The 18,819-nt window shown below is 37.4% G+C and overlaps 1 protein-coding gene across 4 annotated transcripts in view; it reads right to left on the bottom strand.

Moving 5' to 3' along the window:
* FKBP5 (FKBP prolyl isomerase 5) overlaps window positions 1–18,819 on the bottom strand; it is a 95,319-nt gene that overhangs the window by 45,077 nt on the left and 31,423 nt on the right. For 2 of the 4 annotated variants that reach the window (XM_053671208.1, XM_053671214.1), the window contains exons 2-3: window positions 7,687–7,815; window positions 3,005–3,149 (exon numbers count right to left, since the gene is read on the bottom strand). In XM_053671208.1, the coding sequence (XP_053527183.1) occupies window positions 3,005–3,149; window positions 7,687–7,791 (250 nt within the window). In that variant the 5' untranslated portion in view covers window positions 7,792–7,815. The remainder of the gene's footprint in view (window positions 1–3,004; window positions 3,150–7,686; window positions 7,816–18,819) is intronic. The other 2 variants (XM_053671210.1, XM_053671211.1) reach the window with 1 other exon arrangement.

The raw sequence follows: 18,819 nt of genomic DNA, 5'->3' as shown, positions 1-18,819 counted from the left end.
CAGGTGGCGTGTTTGCACTCACGCCCCGCAGTAAAGAGCGAAGAGAGGAGCCTGGCTGCCTAACACCAGCTGGGCGCTCTCCCCATGAGACCACACTGTCTCCACATGGGTGCATCACAGGTACCGTGTCTACCCAAAGTCATCTCTTCTCTCTGCTCAAAATCGAAGGAAACCTGAAAGACTCCTTCACCATAGAGTGTTTCACTGAGAAAGCCTGGGTAGAGAAGGTGGCAGTGTAAATTCTCAGCAATTCCTAAGTCTATTTGCAAAGATAGCTGCTGAGAGAAGACTTTTCTTAAATCTCTAAGCTTCTTCCAGACAGAAATTCAAAGGGAAGAGGAAGAGTTTGGGGCAGTGGGAACAAAGGGGTCTGCATGGCCATTAACTCTGAGATCATCTAAATCGAATAATGTCATGGCCACGCCCTTGAGGTTCACATCCCTACATCAATAAAAATGAAAAGAATTCTAATTTAACTGTCTTATCTGCTATATCAAGAAAAGGCTCTGTATTTGATTTTGGCTGCTATCTTATTGAAACACAACATTAATCTCAAGATTAATGAGCCACTCACTCACTAAGGCCCCAAAGGAGAAGGGGCAGTGGCACCGCCAGTGAGGGAGCCTGGAGAGAGAGCAGCGGGACGGGAAGCAGAGGCACCAGGACACACAAGGCCGGGAGCACCTCGGGAGACGGAGTGGCAGAGGCAGAAGGAGTTTAACTCCTTAGCTCCTCACCTGCTGTTTCTGTCCCAGATCACTGCTTAGTCAACAATTCCACTAAACTGTAGAGGCAGAAAAAGAAATTGTAGTAAACACTGAGCCATGCTGGTGGACAAGGGGATTAGCCCTTTTCTTCTACACTTAATCTGACAATGAACTAGAAGTTTGCCACTGGAACCTACAGCAAATAAGAATGACATTGCACATTCCATTTATATGTGGAATCTAATGAACAAAATAAACTAACAGAATAGAAACAGACTCACAGATACAGAGAACAGACTGACAGCTGTCAGCAGGATGGGGAGGTGACTGAAAATAGGTAAAGGGATTAAGCAAAGAAAAAAAAACCTCATAGACACAGACAACAGCACGATGATAACCAGAAGGAAGGGGGTTAAAAAGAGGTAGAAGAAGGTAAAGGGGGATAATGGCGATGAAAGGAGACTTGACCTGGGGTGGTAAACATACAATATACAGATGATTTATTATAGAATTGCGCACTTGAAACCTTTGATTTTATTAACCATTGTCACCCGAATAAATTCAATAAAATTTTTTTAAAGTCCTAATTCAGAATTGAATGAATTCAACACCCAACATGGTCCACAAAGTTTTGATGTATAGGTTATTATTCTTCTTACAAGATTAAAGAAATAAGAATATTAAATTAAGTGTAGACATTTAAAAGTACTTGAAAAATAAATTAGTAAAAATCACATTTAAGAGTTGAAAACAGTGGTTATTAACCTTTTTTCCCTCAGAACCTCTTTACATCTTATAAATTGAGGACCTTAAAATTTTACTTATTCATCTATATAGTTGCCATATTAAAAATAGAAATAGTTACATGCCAACTCATTTAAAAATAACCTCATTATGTTGATATAACTTATTACTGCAAAAATAACGATATTTTCAAAAAACAAATTAGCAGGGAGAGTGACACTGCCTTGTGATTTTATAAATGTAAAATATGTCTGAATTAATACAAGATAACTGAGTTCTCATACCACTTTTACATTCATCTGTTGCAATTCTGGTTGATACACATGCCAAAAATATCCAAACTCACAAAGATAGATAGTTTGAAGAGGAAAGAGTATTTTAATAGCCTTTACAGATAATTATAAATTATCTGTAATCATCTGATACATATATATGTATATCATCTGATGTATAATTATAATCATCTGATACATCAAAACTAGACAAATGGTAGTTTCATAAAGGTTAGTGGCAACGTAGAACCCGAAGACATATCAACGAACGTTTTCTACTGTACTGCAGGAAAACCCAGCAGTCTAGCTCGCTCATTGAGTGGACCTTGTACTCAGGCATCACTTTGTAATATCTTGCATTGGTCATTGGGAAGATATTGGTTCACTCAGGTACACGGATTTTCCAAATGTTAACAGATTTCATTGCATAATATTTTTACAATCACTTACATTAATACCCATTGATTTCATCAAGTCCTTTATATTTTGAAAAGCTGTCAAACTCAAAGTGGCAGATGCAAATGTCCAGAACTGTCATCTTCACTTGAAACTCCAATGGTAATAAATATTGTCAGTTGTTTTCCTTGAAGTAACAGGTTGCTTCATTCATTTCCAAGAAAATACCTACCTAATACCAAATAGTCAAGTCTGAAGAATCACACTTTTTGCCCTTTTTAGTAAAAAGGGCACAAATTTTTTAAAGTGCATTAAAAAATGCAGCTAGCTCAGCTCTCAGCTGCAGCCAGGGCCCAGGGTGTGTCTCCTGGAGACAACCGCCCTCCTGGGACACTCGGTGTGTTCCACATGTGCTTCCCTTTCTGTCACAAAACAGCGAGACGATGTGAGACTCCAGGACAAGGATTTAATAAAATGAGTGTTTTACACCATATCAAGGACATTCTCAAGCGGCACTGGCTTCCCTTTTCTCTACCTTAACCCGTCAATGAGGGCAGCAAAGGAAGCCTGACTGCTGGTGGAGTCTGGAGCCACTGCCTGGATTTGGGCTCAGGCACCAGAGGTTTGTACCACTACAGACTCAGTACCATCGGTGCAAACGTTCACACCATAAAAAGATAAGTAACATCTTAGTGCTATTATGAAAATAATTGATATTATGGACCTCCTAAAAGGGTTTTAGAAGTTCCTAGGGACCCAGGAACTATAATTTGAGAACTATGGCTTTAAAATCTTTACTTTTGGCAAGGATAGTACCCACCAGGTCCCATGTAATAGAAATAGCAATAATCTAAGCAAAACACAACTCAGAAAATACCCTCTTACCTTTGCCAAGACTAAAAACAAATGGTTCACTTCTATCATGACTGGAATCAAACTTCTTTCCATTTTTCAATTTTCCTGTGTAATGGACATAAACTCTATCTCCAATCATTGGTGTTTCCTCACTATTCCCCATTCTTTTGACAATCTAGAAAACACAAGCATAAAAAAAAAGTGGAACTTTTAACTTCTAATCAGAGAATCAAAAGATCACACAGTCCACTTGACATCCCAAAGGCAGATTTGCAAATAACTGTCTTTTCTAAATGCTCCCTTCCTAGTCTTCTCCATAACTCTCTCCACTGGAAAACTGTCCTAGCCTGCTGTGACGCTCTGTTTAATACCACTGTTAAACACACTGCTCCCTCACAATAACTTACTGACAGACCCTGCTTCATTGGTTTAATGCCCTCCATGCTTTGGCACTATAATCTCCCAAAGCACAGAGCTAGTCCCTCACAAACTGAATTAGACCAAAAGATCAGACTTCCAAAATCATTCAAGAAGTCTAAAGCAGTTTTAAAGGTGACGTTTTATTTCCCTCCTTTGCTACTTCTAACTAGATTCCACTAGTTTGATTAAATTCCAAAAAGACCAATTTGCTGGTATAACAGCTTATAAAATCAGTATCACTGTACAGTTGTATAATAATAAATAATTTATTTTCTAAATAAGGAAATACCAAAAAATCTCCAAACTGCAAAATATTCAGGTAGTGTAAAATCCAGTACATTTATTTGATCTTGATAGACCAGCCACTAATGCAGTTGGTAAATCCTGGAAAAAGAAAACCAAATCCAGGCATGTGGTGGTGTAATTTATTTTGTCAATCACCTGAAGTAAATTAATAATTTTTATTAGATAGCAGAGGGTAGTAGCTAGTGTCCATAGAACATCCTTTTTGGGGAAAGATCTGAATTTTTATCTAAAGAATTCAATTATTTGTTCTTACATTCTTCTTTAAGATGTGTCTTTCTTGCCACACCCTCATATTACCACATAAATACCATCTTAGGATCTACAATTTTCTTAGTTCAAAAGCTCAGTCTCTAAAGAAAAACAATCACTACTACAACTCCATCAAAAGCTGTTAGAACTAAGCAATAAATTCAGTAAAGTTGTAGAACATCAAATCAACATAAAGGTATCAGTTGTGTTTCTGTACATAAACAATGAAATATCTTAGAAAGAAATAAACAGTTCTGGAAATGCAAATCAAAACCACAGTGAGATATCACCTCGCACCTGTTAGAATGGCTGATATCAAAAAAAACAAGACATAAAAGAACCCCTTGTGCACTGTTGGTGGGAATGTAAACTGATGCAGCCACTGTGAAAAAGAGCATGTACATTCCTCAAAAACTTAAAAATAGAACTACCGCATGATCTAGCAATCCCACTTCTGGATATATGAGGGGGGGCCCAAAATAAATGGGAATTATTTTCTGTATAGGAGGCCCCTTGCAGTACAGGCTTCCCTAGCTAGGACCCATCTGTATCAGTGGAGCAGCTGGTGCTGTGAGAGGCTGCGTTCACCTTCAGTGAATGTTTTTTGAAGACTCTTTCAACGTGTTTGCCCATTTCATGGTGGGTGATTTATGAGCCTAACTACCTAAACCAGCGACTGTTCAGCAGTTGTTCACCAAAACCAGCATAATCCCTATGCCCCACCCTCCCTATTCACCCAATCTTGTCCCAGGTGACTTTTTTTAGTTTCCCCAATGAAAAAAGTCCTCAAAGGGACACATTTTAGTAATGTGGAAGAGGTGAAACAAAGAATGGCAGAAACACTAAAAGGCATCAAAATCAACAAGTTCAAAAACTGTTTTGCACAGTGGAAAAAAGTCTCAGTAGGTGTACTGTATCAAACAGAGAGTACTATGAAGGTGACTAGAGTTTAAACATGTAAGAATACACAATTTTTCATAAATGAATTCCAGTGTTTTAACGGTCCCCCCTTATAAGCCCAAAGGGAACAAAATCCCTGTCTCAGAGACAGATTCACACTCTGATGTCACTGTAACATCATTCACAACGCCCAAGCCTTGCAAGCCACCTGAGCGTCCACGGGTGAAGGGACAAAGAGGATGTGACACACACACACACTCACAGGAATACTATTCGGCCCTGAGGAAGCAGGAGATCACGCTATTTGTGACTGCACAGATGTACCCTCAGGGCATTACACTAAATGAAATAAGCCAAAGGAAAAACACTGTTATATCACTTCACGTGGAATCTAGAAAAGCTCAACTCACAGAAACAGAGAGCACAGTGGTGCTTGCCAGGGGCTGAAGGGTGGGGGAAATGGTGAGATCTAAGTCAAACCATATAAACTTCTAGACATAAAACAAAGAAATCTGGGGGATCTAATGCACAGCATGGTGGCTATAATTAACAACACTGTGTTATATACTTGAAAGTTGCTAAGGGATTAGAACTTAAATATGCTCACCACAAAAAAGAAATAGTAATTACGTGAGATGATAGAGGTGTTAACTAATTTTACTGTGGTGGTCATTTTTTTTAAGATTTTATTTATTTACTCATATTTAGAGAGGGAAAAGCAGAGAGAAAGAGAGGGAGAAAAATATCAATATGTAGTTGCCTCTCATGTGCCCCCTACTGGGGACATGGCCCGCAACCCAGGTATGTGCCCTGACTGGGAATCAAATCAGCAACCCTTTGGTTCGCAGGCTTGCATTCAATCCACAGAGCCACACCAGCCAGGGCTGGTGATCATTCTGAAATATATAAATGTATTAAATCATCTCATTGTAAATTTACCACAACTCACCATAAATTTACATAATGTTATGGGTTAATTATACCAACAGAGTTGCAAAAAATCATTCTAACTTTAAAAATTGAATTTAGAGCTACTTGAAAACATCATTACTGACCTTCATGAACTTCAATGGAGGGGAAGTTTCAAAAATTAATCTAAAAGAAATCACATAATATCCTAAAAGTGCTCACCATCATGAACTGCATGCAGTACGTGGGAGCCTCAGCCTCTCCAGAAGGTAATCTCTCTTAATAAGAGAGATTTAGCCTCAGCCATGATACTAGGCTAAATGCTTTATGTGATCCCCAAACTCTAGGAGGTAGGTTGTACAGTGGTAGGTACTGTGTAACTTATTAATTCTTTTTGGAACTCAGGACAAGTGCCCAAACCCACGAGGACCAAACTGTCTGCCAGCTCCCAGCAGACTGATGCGTCGACCTCTGTTTCATTGTGAGAGAAGGGCGCCCAGGGGCCAGCCGGCCCCGAGTGCTGAAACATTTTCTTCTCGTCAAAATGCGACGAGTACAGGGTTCGACAGGTTCTGGACCCCAGGGCTGCCAACGTATAACTGTATTATTATTCCAGTGTCACCAAAGAGGAAACTTTTGTCACTGATAGGAGGTCACAAAATTAATTAGCAGGCCTATTTAATCTTAACCCAAGCCCCACAGTGAAACCTGAGGCTGACAATGATAAATGATGCGATTTACAAGGCTTACAATCTCAAAATCTTCTATATGAGCCTAAAAATCTCATTGGTTTTGCCCCTAGACCAAAGCAGAACCCGAAGCAAGTTGGAGACCATGTTCTCTGATGGGTGCTCTGAAAAGATGAAAGAGGAAGGAGACGTTGAGGGCACCTGCAGAATCTCACTGTGTCTATCTACCAGCATCCTGGAGTTCGGGATGCGCGATTCATATGCCATTGGGTTGAGAAGCCATCTGAAAGAAGGTAAAGTCTCATGACATTAACCTATAACATAATCCCTTATTCTGTAGCTGCAAGTCTCCAAAATTGGGCTTGGCAGACAGGAAGCTAATAGTAAAACATACAAAGTCAGAAGAGAGGCAATAAAAGGAAAAAAACACTCACAAAAGCAACATTAGACAAAACAAAGTAAAAATTCCCATTTGCTACTGTGGACACAAAGACAGAGTAGAACTCAGCACACAAGTAATATTTAGAATGTAAGCCAAAGCATATAAACTTTGTAAGGATCTTTTCAGCAAAACAATTTACAATTATACAAAACTCATATGCATAACAGTGTAAGAGAAATAACTTCATATGACCAAAGCCATTTGACCTTTCCTAGCTTCAGTTTATTCACTTATATCGAATGCAAATATCTATTTTCCACATGTAAATAGAAGAATCAAGAGGTACTCTGTCTTACAAGACCACTGCAAGATACAAATAAAATAACACATATAAAAATGATTAACTACACGGTACATACTATTTGTATATAAAAACCAATCCTTTTGAACTTTGCAAGTTAGCTCTTCTTTTCCTTAAAAAAAAGTCTTTTGAATTGTTTCAAGCTACCCTTTAATACACTAAATATTGCATTAAAGTAACAACCCATTTGCACACCCTGAGAACAGAGAGAAACAGCTTTTGGAGTCTGACATAACTTGAACCTGACCCCCAGATCTGCATTTATTTACACATGTGATACTCGGCATTTAATTTACCTGGCTGGGCCTCAATCTCACCATCTATTGTATAATCTGGGGCCAAAACTAAACCTCAAGTTATGACATGAAGTGAGACTTCAGCTGTCATGTTTGGCACTTAGTAAATATTACCACCTCCAGCCCCATTCCCAAAAGATTTTTACAAACACTCTTTGCAGAGAGTGAATTTCCCACATCATTCGTCCTCATGGCCTCACCTTTAACACTCCTCTATCTTTCTTAGAGGTGAGGTCCTCTCCCTGTGCAGCAACAGCCGCTGCTGGGCTTTCTCTGTTTTTCTTGGCACCTCCATCAGTAGTCATTGTCTTTTTTAAGTAGACAACCTGCTGAGAAAAAAACACATTTAGGAAAAATATAATTTCTTCATGCATCATAAAATGTTCCCAGGAACTGAGTGTTCATAACCTGATCTGAGCATTCATATGGGAAAATGAGGTGAGATGTAGATGGGGAAACAATTCCCAAGGAACAAAAACAGCTATTTTGGTAATACAGAATTCACATTCCATTGCAACCCTCCAGCAAAAATTATTAATTCTGACCTTTACTCGCCTTAGATATTGTGCTGGTTTTCTATAGCTGTCGTAACAAATTACCACAAACTTAATGGCCTAAAAAATACCCATGGCCTAAATCTAACGCTCCTGAAAGTTAGAAGTCAGAAATAAATCTCACTAGGCTAACAACAAGGTATTAGGGCTATATTCCTTCTGGAAGCCCTAGGTGAGAATCTATTTCCTTGCCTTTTCCAGATTCTAGAGGCCACCCAAATTCCTCAGTTCATGGCCCCATTCCTCCATTTTCAAAACCAGCAACACTGTATCTCTCTGATCACCTTCCCTAGTCCCGTCTCCCTGACCACAGCTGGGAAAGTTTCTCCGTCTTTGTAAATTCCTTAACAATCTAAGTGGGACAGCCCCAACTCCAAGATGGTGTCAGTGGTACCAGTGTAGGGGAAGAAATTCATGGATGTCAAATAGGGGAGCCACCAGCTGAGAGCAATGCAGGGTTTCACCCCAGGAGGCTCTTGCCAGAGCATTTCAGAAATGTTTCAAAGAGGTTACTACCAGTATTACAACAAGTATGTCAATGTGAAGAGAGGAAGTGTCACTGGGGTTTCTATGATGCTGACAGCTTACATGCTTTTATTTTTAATCCTGATCTGAGGATATGTTTACTGACTTTTAGAGGGAGAGGAAGGGGGAGAGAGAAAGACAGATAAAAACATCAATACATCAATATGTGAGAGAAACATTAATAGGTTATCTTTCATATGGGCCCAAACCAGGGATGGAACCCACAGCCTACCTTTGTGCCCCGACAAGGAACTAAACCTGTAACCATTTTAACGTATGGGAGGGCACGCCAACCAACGGAGCCACCCAGCCAGGGTAGCTTACATGCTTTTCAATATAAGAAACTCAAACATGAGGAGCGACACAAGTATTGTACCATTGAAGAAGGCCCCATATGGACTCCACATTGACTACGAACTTCGCCAAGCACCTCGGAATCATTTCACATCCTAATGAACACCGAAGAAAAGATGAATGGTACTGGAGCAAAAAGGAGAATCCATGTGAGTATGTTAGGCCCATCTGGATAATTCAGAAAAATCTCCCCATCTCAAAATCGCTAGCCTTAATCACATCTCCAAAGTCCCCTCTGCTGCATAAGGCAACATATGAACAAATCCCAGTGACTGGGATGTCGCCGTCAATGAGGAGCCGTTATTCTACCATCACAGATACCTAGTCATCCAATCAGGGTCATGGGAATTTCTCCCAAGCCTAGAATTCTGTTGACTTCCTCAGTTTTAAACTAAGGGCTCTACAAAAGTTTTTCTTTTCTGTCCCTTTATTTATCTATCATCATCCAGTTGGATAATAATGTTCTAATCTGACAGTAAAATTAAATCTAACCTTTGGTATTTATCATTCTGAAAATTCCCTCAGAATTTCAGAAAGCTCAAATCAGAAGATTCATTTAATCTCAATTTTCTAATAAGTTCAAATTTTAAGTAAACTTGATATACACAATATTTTCCTACCTCATCAAACTTCATCACTAAAAAAATATTTTAAAAATTATTGAGTACCTTACATGATTCCAAAGTTTAAGTAGCATGTAATAAATGTTGAACTCACATATTTTTTACAGATTTAGTGACATATACTTAATGTACAACAAACTACACATATTTAAAGTATACAATTTAGTAAGTTTTGACACGTATATATATCCATAAAGCCATCACTACAATTAAGATAATGAACATATTTGTCACTCACAAAAGTTTCCTGTGTCCTTTTATAATTCATTCCTGACCAGCTCACATCTTCAGGCAATCACTGATCTGCTTTCTGAATAGTTGTACTTTATAGAATTCCATATAAATGGCATCATGTTTTTACCCACTGGCTTCTTTCTTATTTTAAGTATATTGAGAATCAAACACATTGTTTGGTGTGTCAATAATAGTTCATCCCTTATTACTGTTGAGTACTATCCCTGCACAGAGACAGTGCATTGCGTATTTAATTTACTTGTTGATATACATTTTGATTACTTGCCTATTGATGCATTTGGATTGTTTTTAATGTCTGTCTATTACAACCAAAGCTGCTTTGACTATATGGTACAGATCTTTATGTGGTTGTAAACATCCATTTATCTTGAATGAATGCCTAGGAAGTGAATGGCTATGTCACACAGTAGGTGTATAGTTTGGGTCTTTAACAAAGTGTCAAAATGTTTTCCAAAGTGGCTATACTATTCTGCATTCCCACTAGAAGCATATGAGTTTCAGTTGCTCCTCACCATCACTTTTTTTAAAAGATTTTATTTATTTATTTTTAGAGAATGGAGGGGAGAGAGAAAGAGATGGGAGAGAAACATCACTGTGTGGTTGCTTCTTGCACGCCCTCAAATGGGGGACCTGGCATGCAACCCAGGCATGTGCCCTGACTGGGAATCAAACCAGTGACCTTTAGGTTCACAGACCAGCACTCAATCCAGAGCCACACCAGCCAGGGCTCACTAGCACTTTTTTAACTGAAGACATTCTAACATGTATATAGTGGCATCTTATTGTGGTTTTAAATTGCATTTCCATACTGATAAATTATGTTGATCATATTTCCATGTACTTATTTACCATCCATACAGCTCTCTTTGGTAAAGGGTCTATTAAAATCTTTGGCCTATTTTTTAATCCTCACCTAAGAATATGCTTGCAGAGGGAAGAAAGGAAGGAAGGAGGGAGAGAGAGAGGTGAAAGAAAAATATTGGTTGGTTGCCTCCTGTGTGAACACTGACCAGGGATTGAAATCACAACTTAAGTATGTGCCCTAACCTGCAACCTTTGGTGTAAAGAACAATGCTCCAACCAACTAACTAAGCCACTCAGCCAGGGCTCTTTTGTCTACTTTTGCCAGACTTTTCCTATCACTGAGGTTTGAGAGTTTCTTATATATTCTGAATACAGACATATGAGAATATTTTCTCTCAGTTTGTGGCTTATCCTTTTAGTCTCTTAAAGGTAGGTGGCTTTTAAAAAGCTGTATGTAATATTGACATAGCCCAGTTTATTTTTGTTTCTTTTGTAAATCATGTTTTTGGTGTTATACTTTAGAAATTGTTTCCAAGCCCAGAGACACACATATTTTCTTCTAAAAATGTTATAGATTTTGGCTTTACATTTTAAGTCTATGATCAATTTTGAATTATTATATATGATGCAAGGTATGCATTAAGCTATGGATTCAGTTTTTTATGTATGAATATCAATTTTTTCTACCACCATTTGCTGAAAAGACATTTTTCCCACTCGGCACCATACTCAAAATTAACTGAACATATTTTTTTCTGGACTCTCCAGCTCCATGGAAGTATCTGTTTATCTTTATACCAATAACATTATTTGATTATTATAGCTATAATAAGTTTTAGAAATCAGATATCATTAAGTCCTCTCTGCTCTTCATCAAAATTGTTCTGGCTGTTCCACACCCTTTCCATTTCCACAGAGATGGAAACTAGCTTGCCACTTTCTACAAACAGCCAGCAGGGATTTTAATTGGGATTGCGCTGAATCTATCTTTAGAGAAAACTGCCAATATTGAGTCTTCCAATACTTGAACACAGTATCTCTTCATTTAGGTTTTCTTTAATTTCTCTCAGTAACATTTTATATCTTTCAGTAGAGAGGTCTTACATATGTTTTATGAAATCTATCCTTAATATTGAAATTTTTGTTTTACTATAAATGGTAATCTTTTAAAATTTAAACTTCTGACTTCATTTGCGAGTATACAGAAATACAATACACTTTTCTATACTGATCTTGAATCCTGTAACTTTGCTAAGTGCACGTAATTGGTCTAGTAGTTTATTTTTAGAGATCATAAGCAGTCACATCATCTGTGACTCCTGTTGGGGTCCATTTGGTAAAATTTTGTTAATAATTTTACTATATTCATAAGAAATATTAGGCTATAATTTTCTTTTCTTGGAAGGCATTTGTCTGGTTTTAGTATCAGGATAATACCAGTGTCATAGAATGGGTTGAGAAGTATTCCCCCTCATCAAATGTATACAGTTATTTGTGTAAAACTGGTATTATCACTTCCTAAATCATTTGGTAGAATTTATCAGGGAAGTTTATCTGAACCCAGAGTTTTTGGGGGGAATTCCATTTCTTTAACAGATATAAAACTATTCAGGTTATTTGATTCTTCTTAAGTGAGGCTTTGTTATTTTGTCTTTCAAGAAATTTGCCCATTTCATCTAACTGTCCAATGCATTGACATCAAGTAATTCATATAATTATGTTATTTAGCCTTTTAGTAATGATTAGATCTGCAGTTTAACCAAGTTTTTCATTCCTGATATTGGTAACTTGTGTCTTCTCTTTTTCATACTCCAGCTGGCTATATGGTCTTCTCAAAGACCATGTATCGGTTATCAATTTTATTGGTCTTCTCAAAGAGCCAGCTTTTGATTTCATTGACTTTCTCTACTGTTTTCTGATTTTCTACCTCATTGGTTTTGGCTTTTGTCTTTAACTCACTTCTGCTTACTTTGGGTTTGATTGCTTCTTCTATTCTATTTTCTTAAGGTAGAAGCTGAGGACATGGATTTGAAACCTTACTTTTTCTCTGATATAGGTATTTAGTACTATAATTTTTCCACTGAGCACATGTATTACTACATCCCACAAATTTTGACTTTTTTCATTTTCAATAATATACATTCTAAATTAATCTTTCATTTTTTTCTTTGACCCAGGAGCTTCTTGAAAATGTGTCAGTTTCTCTCAATCACCAACTTACACCATACACAAAAATAAATTCAAGGTGGATAAAAAAGACTAAAATGTAAGCCATGACACCCTGAAAGCCCTAGAAGAAAGCACAGGCAGGAAAATCTCAGATATTTCATGCAGCAATGTCTTCACCGATATGTCCCCCCAAACAAGGGACATAAAGGAAAGCATAAACAAATGGACTTCATCAAATTAAAAAGCTTCTGCATGGCTAAAGAAAACAGCACTAAAATGAAAAAAAAGAACCAACTATATGGGAAAACATATTTGCTAATGATACCTCAGACAAGGGTTTGATCTCCAAAATATAAAAAGAACTCATACAACTCCACTCCAGGAAGACAAACAACCCAATTAAAAAATGGTCTAAAGACTTAAACAGACACTTCACCAAGGAGGACATACAAAGAGCCCAAAGACATATGAAAGGATGCTCAGCATCACTAGCCATCAGAGAGATACAAATTAAAACCACAATGAGATACAAATTCACACCAGTGAGAATGGCCATCATAAACAAACAAAGCAACAAACAAGTGTTCCAGAGGATGTGGAGAAAGGGGAACTCCAGTGTACTGTTGATGGGAATGCAGACTGGTGCAGACACTGTGAAAAACAGTATGCAATTTCCTCAGAAAACGAAAAATAGAACTACCTTTTGACTTGGCAAATCCATTGCTAGGATTATATCCTAAGAATCCCAAAACACTAATTCATAAGAACCTATGAACCCCCATGTTCATAGCAGCACGATTTATAATAGCCAAGTGCTAGAAACAACCTCAGTGTCCATAAGTAAATGAATGGATCAAAAAACCATGGTTCATTTACACAATGAAAATACTATGCAGCAGAAGAAAAGAAGGAGCTCCTATCCTTTGCAACAGCATGAATAGAACTGGACAGCATTATGCTAAGTGAAATAAGCCAGGCAGTATGGGACAAATACCAAATATATCTCACCTTTAAGTGGAACCTAATCAACAAAACAAGCAAGAAAAATATAACCAGTGACATTGAAATTAAGAACAATCTGACAGTAACCAGAGGGGAGGTAGGAGGGGACAATGTGGGGTAAGGGTTTTCAGGAACAACTATAAAGAACACATGGACAAAACCAAGGCAAGTGGAAGCAGGAGAGGGAGGTGGGGATGGCTGGAGTGGAGGGAAAAGGTGGGCAGTAGATGCAGATAACTGTACTTGAACAAGAATAAGATACATAAAATAAATAAATATAATATAAAATAACATAAACTAAACTAAACTAAAATAAAATGTTAGTTTCTAAATATTCAGGGATTTTTTTAGATATCTTTCTATAATTTTTAATTTAATTTCCTTCTGATCAGCTGACATACTTTTTATCATTTAAAATGAAGGCTACACTAAGTGAAATAAAGGAAAATGCACAGGAAACCAAGAGTGATGCAAAGAAAACTGGGACTCAAATCAACAGTGTGGACCAGAAGGAAGAAAGAAACATCCAATCAGAAAAGAACGAAGAAACAAGAATTTAAAAAAATGAGGAGAGGCTTAGGAACTTCCAGGACATCTTTAAACACTCCAACATCCGAATTATAGGAGTACCAGCAGGGGAAGGGGAAGAGCAACAAGTGGAAAACTCATTTAAGTAATTTTACATTTATTTACATTATTTTCTGAACCAAAACATCATCCTTATCAGTAAATGTTCCGTGTGCAAATAAATACAATGTATATTCTGCTCTATTGGGTAGAATGTTATATAAATGTCAATTAGGTCAATTAGTTATTGGTGTTGTTTAAATTTTCTAAATTATTTATTTTTTGTCTACTTGCTCTTTAAATTATTGAGAGGTAAAGTATTGAAATCTCCAACTATAGTTGTGAATCTTTCTCCTTTTGGTTCTATCAGTTTCTTTTTCTTTTTTTAAAGTTGATTTTGAGAGACAGAGAAACACTGACTTCTTGTTCCACTTATTTATGCAGTCATTGGCTAATTCTTGTATATGCCCTGAATGGGCATCAAATCCTGCAACACTGGTTGTCAGGACAATGCCCTAACCAACTGAGCTACTTGGCCAGGGCCCAGTCCTATCAAGTTCTGATTCATGTATTTTGAAGCTCTGTCATTAGGCTCACAAATTTTTAGAACTATCAGTTCCATTTGATGAATTAACCAATTTATCATTATGAAATGACTCTCATTCCTGGTAATAATCTTGGCTCTACAATCTAGTTTGCCTAACAGTGTGGTAATTTGGAGGCAGGAGGAGATGGGTGGAGGTGGAAGAGGATATAGAGGGGATAAATGGTAATGAATAAAATAAAATCTAGTTTGTCTAAAATTAATATACTTATTCCATTGTTTTTGATTAGTATTAGCATAGGGTATTTTTTAAACTGATTTTACAGAGAGAGAAGAGGGCAGGGGGCAGGAAGAGACAGAGAAAGAGAGAGAGAGATCAATGGGAAAGAAAAGATCCACTGGCTGCCTACTGTATGTGCTGCAACAGGGGACCAAGTGCTCAACCTAGGCATGTGCCCTGACTGGGGATCGAACCTGTGACCTTTCAGCACATGGAATGACATTCCAAACAACTGAACCACATCAGTGTGTAGCATGAAGTATTCCTTTCCAACCTTTTACTTTTAGCCTATTTGTATCTTAATATGTATAGTAGGTTTCTTGTAGCCAGCACACAGGTGAGTCTTGCCTTTTTACCCAATTTACTAAGCTCTGTCCTTCAACTGAGTTGTTTTTGACTTTTTATAGTAGTGATTACTGATAGTCTCATATAAATCTAACATCTGACTATTCTGTTTACTATTTGCCACATATGTTCTTTGTTCCCTTTTTCACTTTTTGGTGTGTCAAGGGAGATCTCTGGGAAATGTTTGGCTATTGTTCCTTCAAAAACTTTCCCTTCTTGAGACCACAATTACATGTATATTAAGCCACCTGAAGTTGCCTATCAGCTCATTAACACTCTATTCATTTTTTCCTAGTTTTTATTTCAGAGCTTTATTTTGCCTAGTTTGTATTGCTATGGCTTCAGGTTCACTGACCTTTTCTCCTGCACTAATTTGATGTGAATCACATGTAGCATTATTTTTCATCTTACACATTGTTGTTTTTATCTCTAGATATTCAATTTGGATCTTTTAAATAAATTTCATATCGATTTAACATTCTCAATCTTTCCTCTACTTTCCTGAATATAAGGAACACAGTCTGAACTGTTCTAATGTCTTTGTCTACTAAATTTATCATCTGTGTCATATCTAGTCTGTTTCTATTTTTTGACAATTCTCCTCAAGGATTGTATTTTTCCTGTATCAGTCCAAGTCTGATATTTTGGGTGAAGGCCAAATGTGAATTTTACCTTGGTGGATGCTAAATATTTTCATATAAACTATAAATATTGAGCTTTGTTCTAGGATGCAGTTGTGTTACTGGGAACAGTCTGATCCTTTTGAGGCCTGTTTTTAAGCTTTGTTAGAAAGGATCAGAGCAGTCTTTAGCTTAGGCCTTCACTCGCCCCACTGCTGAGACAATTCCCTTCTGAGTACTCTACCTGATATCCTGTGTCTTATGAGGTTTTTCCTCTTTGGCTGGTGGGAACACAGACTATTCTCAACCCTGAAAATTAATCAGGGATTGTCCCTTTCAGCTCTTTTGGGTGGTTCTTTGTCAGCTATGGGTAGTTTCCATACAACACATTCACTTACTAGTACTTATCTGAAGACTTAAGGGGACTCCCTACAGACCTGTGTTCTCTCCTTGTACAGCAGCTCTCTCTTCTCCCAACTACAGCAACCTTGGCCTCACTAGATTCCAGCTCTGTCTTCTCAACTCAAGGAGACTGATGGCCCCTGCCTGGGTTCTGCCTGGGTTCTGCCTCCTTACACTGTAGCCTGGAAACTCCCCAAGCACTAAGTTAGGATAATTGCAGGGTTCATCTCTACCTTTCTGCTTTCATGGGGATCGCTCTCCTGTGCTGCCTGTTTGCCTGTTCTTCAGTGTTGAAAAGTTCACATTATGTTTTCTGGGGTTTTTGTTTGTTACATGATTACAGCCAAGACAGTAAATCCAATCTGTTATTCCATGTAGGCTGGAAGTACAAGTTCATGAGTACATTTTTAAGCCAGAAAAAGGAAGATAAAACAATTATGAATGAAATTCCAAGTGGGGAAAGCATCTGATAAAATAAACACTCTTCAGAAAATATTTTGACGGTCTAAAATTTGAAGGGTAGAGTTTTTCTATGACATTACAAAATAATGTAACTGACAATAAATCTCTCTCCCAAATGGCAGGTACTTCATTGTAAAACAGAGTTAAACTACAGTTTTGTTCATATTTCTGGATTTATGGATAATTGAAATATCTCCTTTTTTCTTAACCCTATATAAAAACAATTACTTTAAACTTTACAAAAAATTTAAAATTGTGATTTTATATTTCTAAAAGCCATTAATAAATATACAATTTTTGGTTTAATCTTTGTTGTATTTTTCCCATTATCATTTAGTCCCCTTCTACTCCCTCCCCTCAGCAGTCACCACACTGTTGTCTATGTCCATATGTCCTTTTTCCTTTTTGCTTAATCCCTCTACCCCCTCACCTGCCCCCACTAGCTATCATTTTGCTCTCTATCTATGAGTCTGTCCCCATTTTTCCTTGTTCAGTCAGTTTGTTCATTAGATTCCACATCTGAGTGAAATCATATGGTATTTACCATGCTGACTACCTTATTTCACTTGGCATAATGCTTTCTGGGTTCATCCACACTGTTGCAAAGGATAAAATGTTCTTCATATTTACGACCATTGTGTAAATGTCCTATAGTTCTTTTATCCACTCATTTACTGATGGGCAACCTGGGCTGCTTCCATATCTTGGTGATTATAAATAACACTGCAATGAACACAGGGGTGCTTATGTTCTTTGGAATTAGTGTTTTGGGTTCCTTTGAATATAGTCCCAGAAGTAGAATGGCTGGGTGAAAAGGCAGATCCACTTTGTACTTTTTCAAGTATTTCCATACTGCTTTCCAGAGTGGCTACACCAGTCTACATTCCCACCAACAGTGTACTAGGGTTCCCCTTTCTCCACATCCTCACCAGCACTTCTTGGTTGTTCATTTATTGATGATAGCCACTGTGACAGGTGTGAGATGATATTTCATTGTGGTTTTAATTTGCATTTCTCTGATGATTGGTGACATTGAGCATCTTTTCATATGTCCTTTGGCCATCTCTATGTCCTCATTGGAAGAAGTGTCTATTTAGGTCCTTTGTCCATCTTCTAATTGGGTTGCTTGATTTTTTAGTGTTGAGCTTTTTGGTGGTACTGTACATAGAGAACCCCAAAGATTCTATCAAGAAACTATTAGAAATGGTAAATGAATTCAGCAAAGTAGCAGGATATAAAACTAGTATCCATAAATCAATTGCCTTTTTATTTGCCAATACTGAACTAACAGAAAGGAAAATTAAGAAAACAATCTCAATCACAATTGCTACAAAAATAATAAAATACCTAGGACTAAAACTAACCAAGGATGTAAAAGACCTGTATATGGAAAATCACAAGACACTAAAGAAAAAAACAGAATATACAAATAAGTAAAAGCACATACTATGTTCATGGATAGGTAGAATTAACATCATTAAAATGTCCATACTACCCAAAGCAATCTATAGATCCAATACAACTCCTATCATGATTCCAATGATATATTTCACAGAACTAGAACAAACATTTCAAAACTGTCCATGGAACCACGAAAGGCCCTACATAGCAACAGTGATACTGAGAAAGAAGAACAAAGTTGGAGGAATCACACTACCTAACATGAAACTTTACTATAAGGCCATAGTAATGAAAACAGCACAGTACCAGCATAAAAGCAGACACATAGGTCAGTGGGACAGAACAGAGTGTCCAGAAATAAACCCACAGCTTTATAGTCCATATTCGACAGAGGAAGCAAGCATATACAAAAGGCTAAAGATCATT

Source organism: Artibeus jamaicensis, unplaced genomic scaffold (genome assembly GCF_021234435.1).
Source record: "Artibeus jamaicensis isolate MK-2021 breed Jamaican fruit bat unplaced genomic scaffold, CSHL_Jam_final contig_1803, whole genome shotgun sequence".
Taxonomy (NCBI): domain Eukaryota; kingdom Metazoa; phylum Chordata; class Mammalia; order Chiroptera; family Phyllostomidae; genus Artibeus; species Artibeus jamaicensis.
The sequence above is the reverse complement of the archived record's forward strand: the minus strand, read 5'-3'. Positions and strand labels throughout refer to the sequence as shown.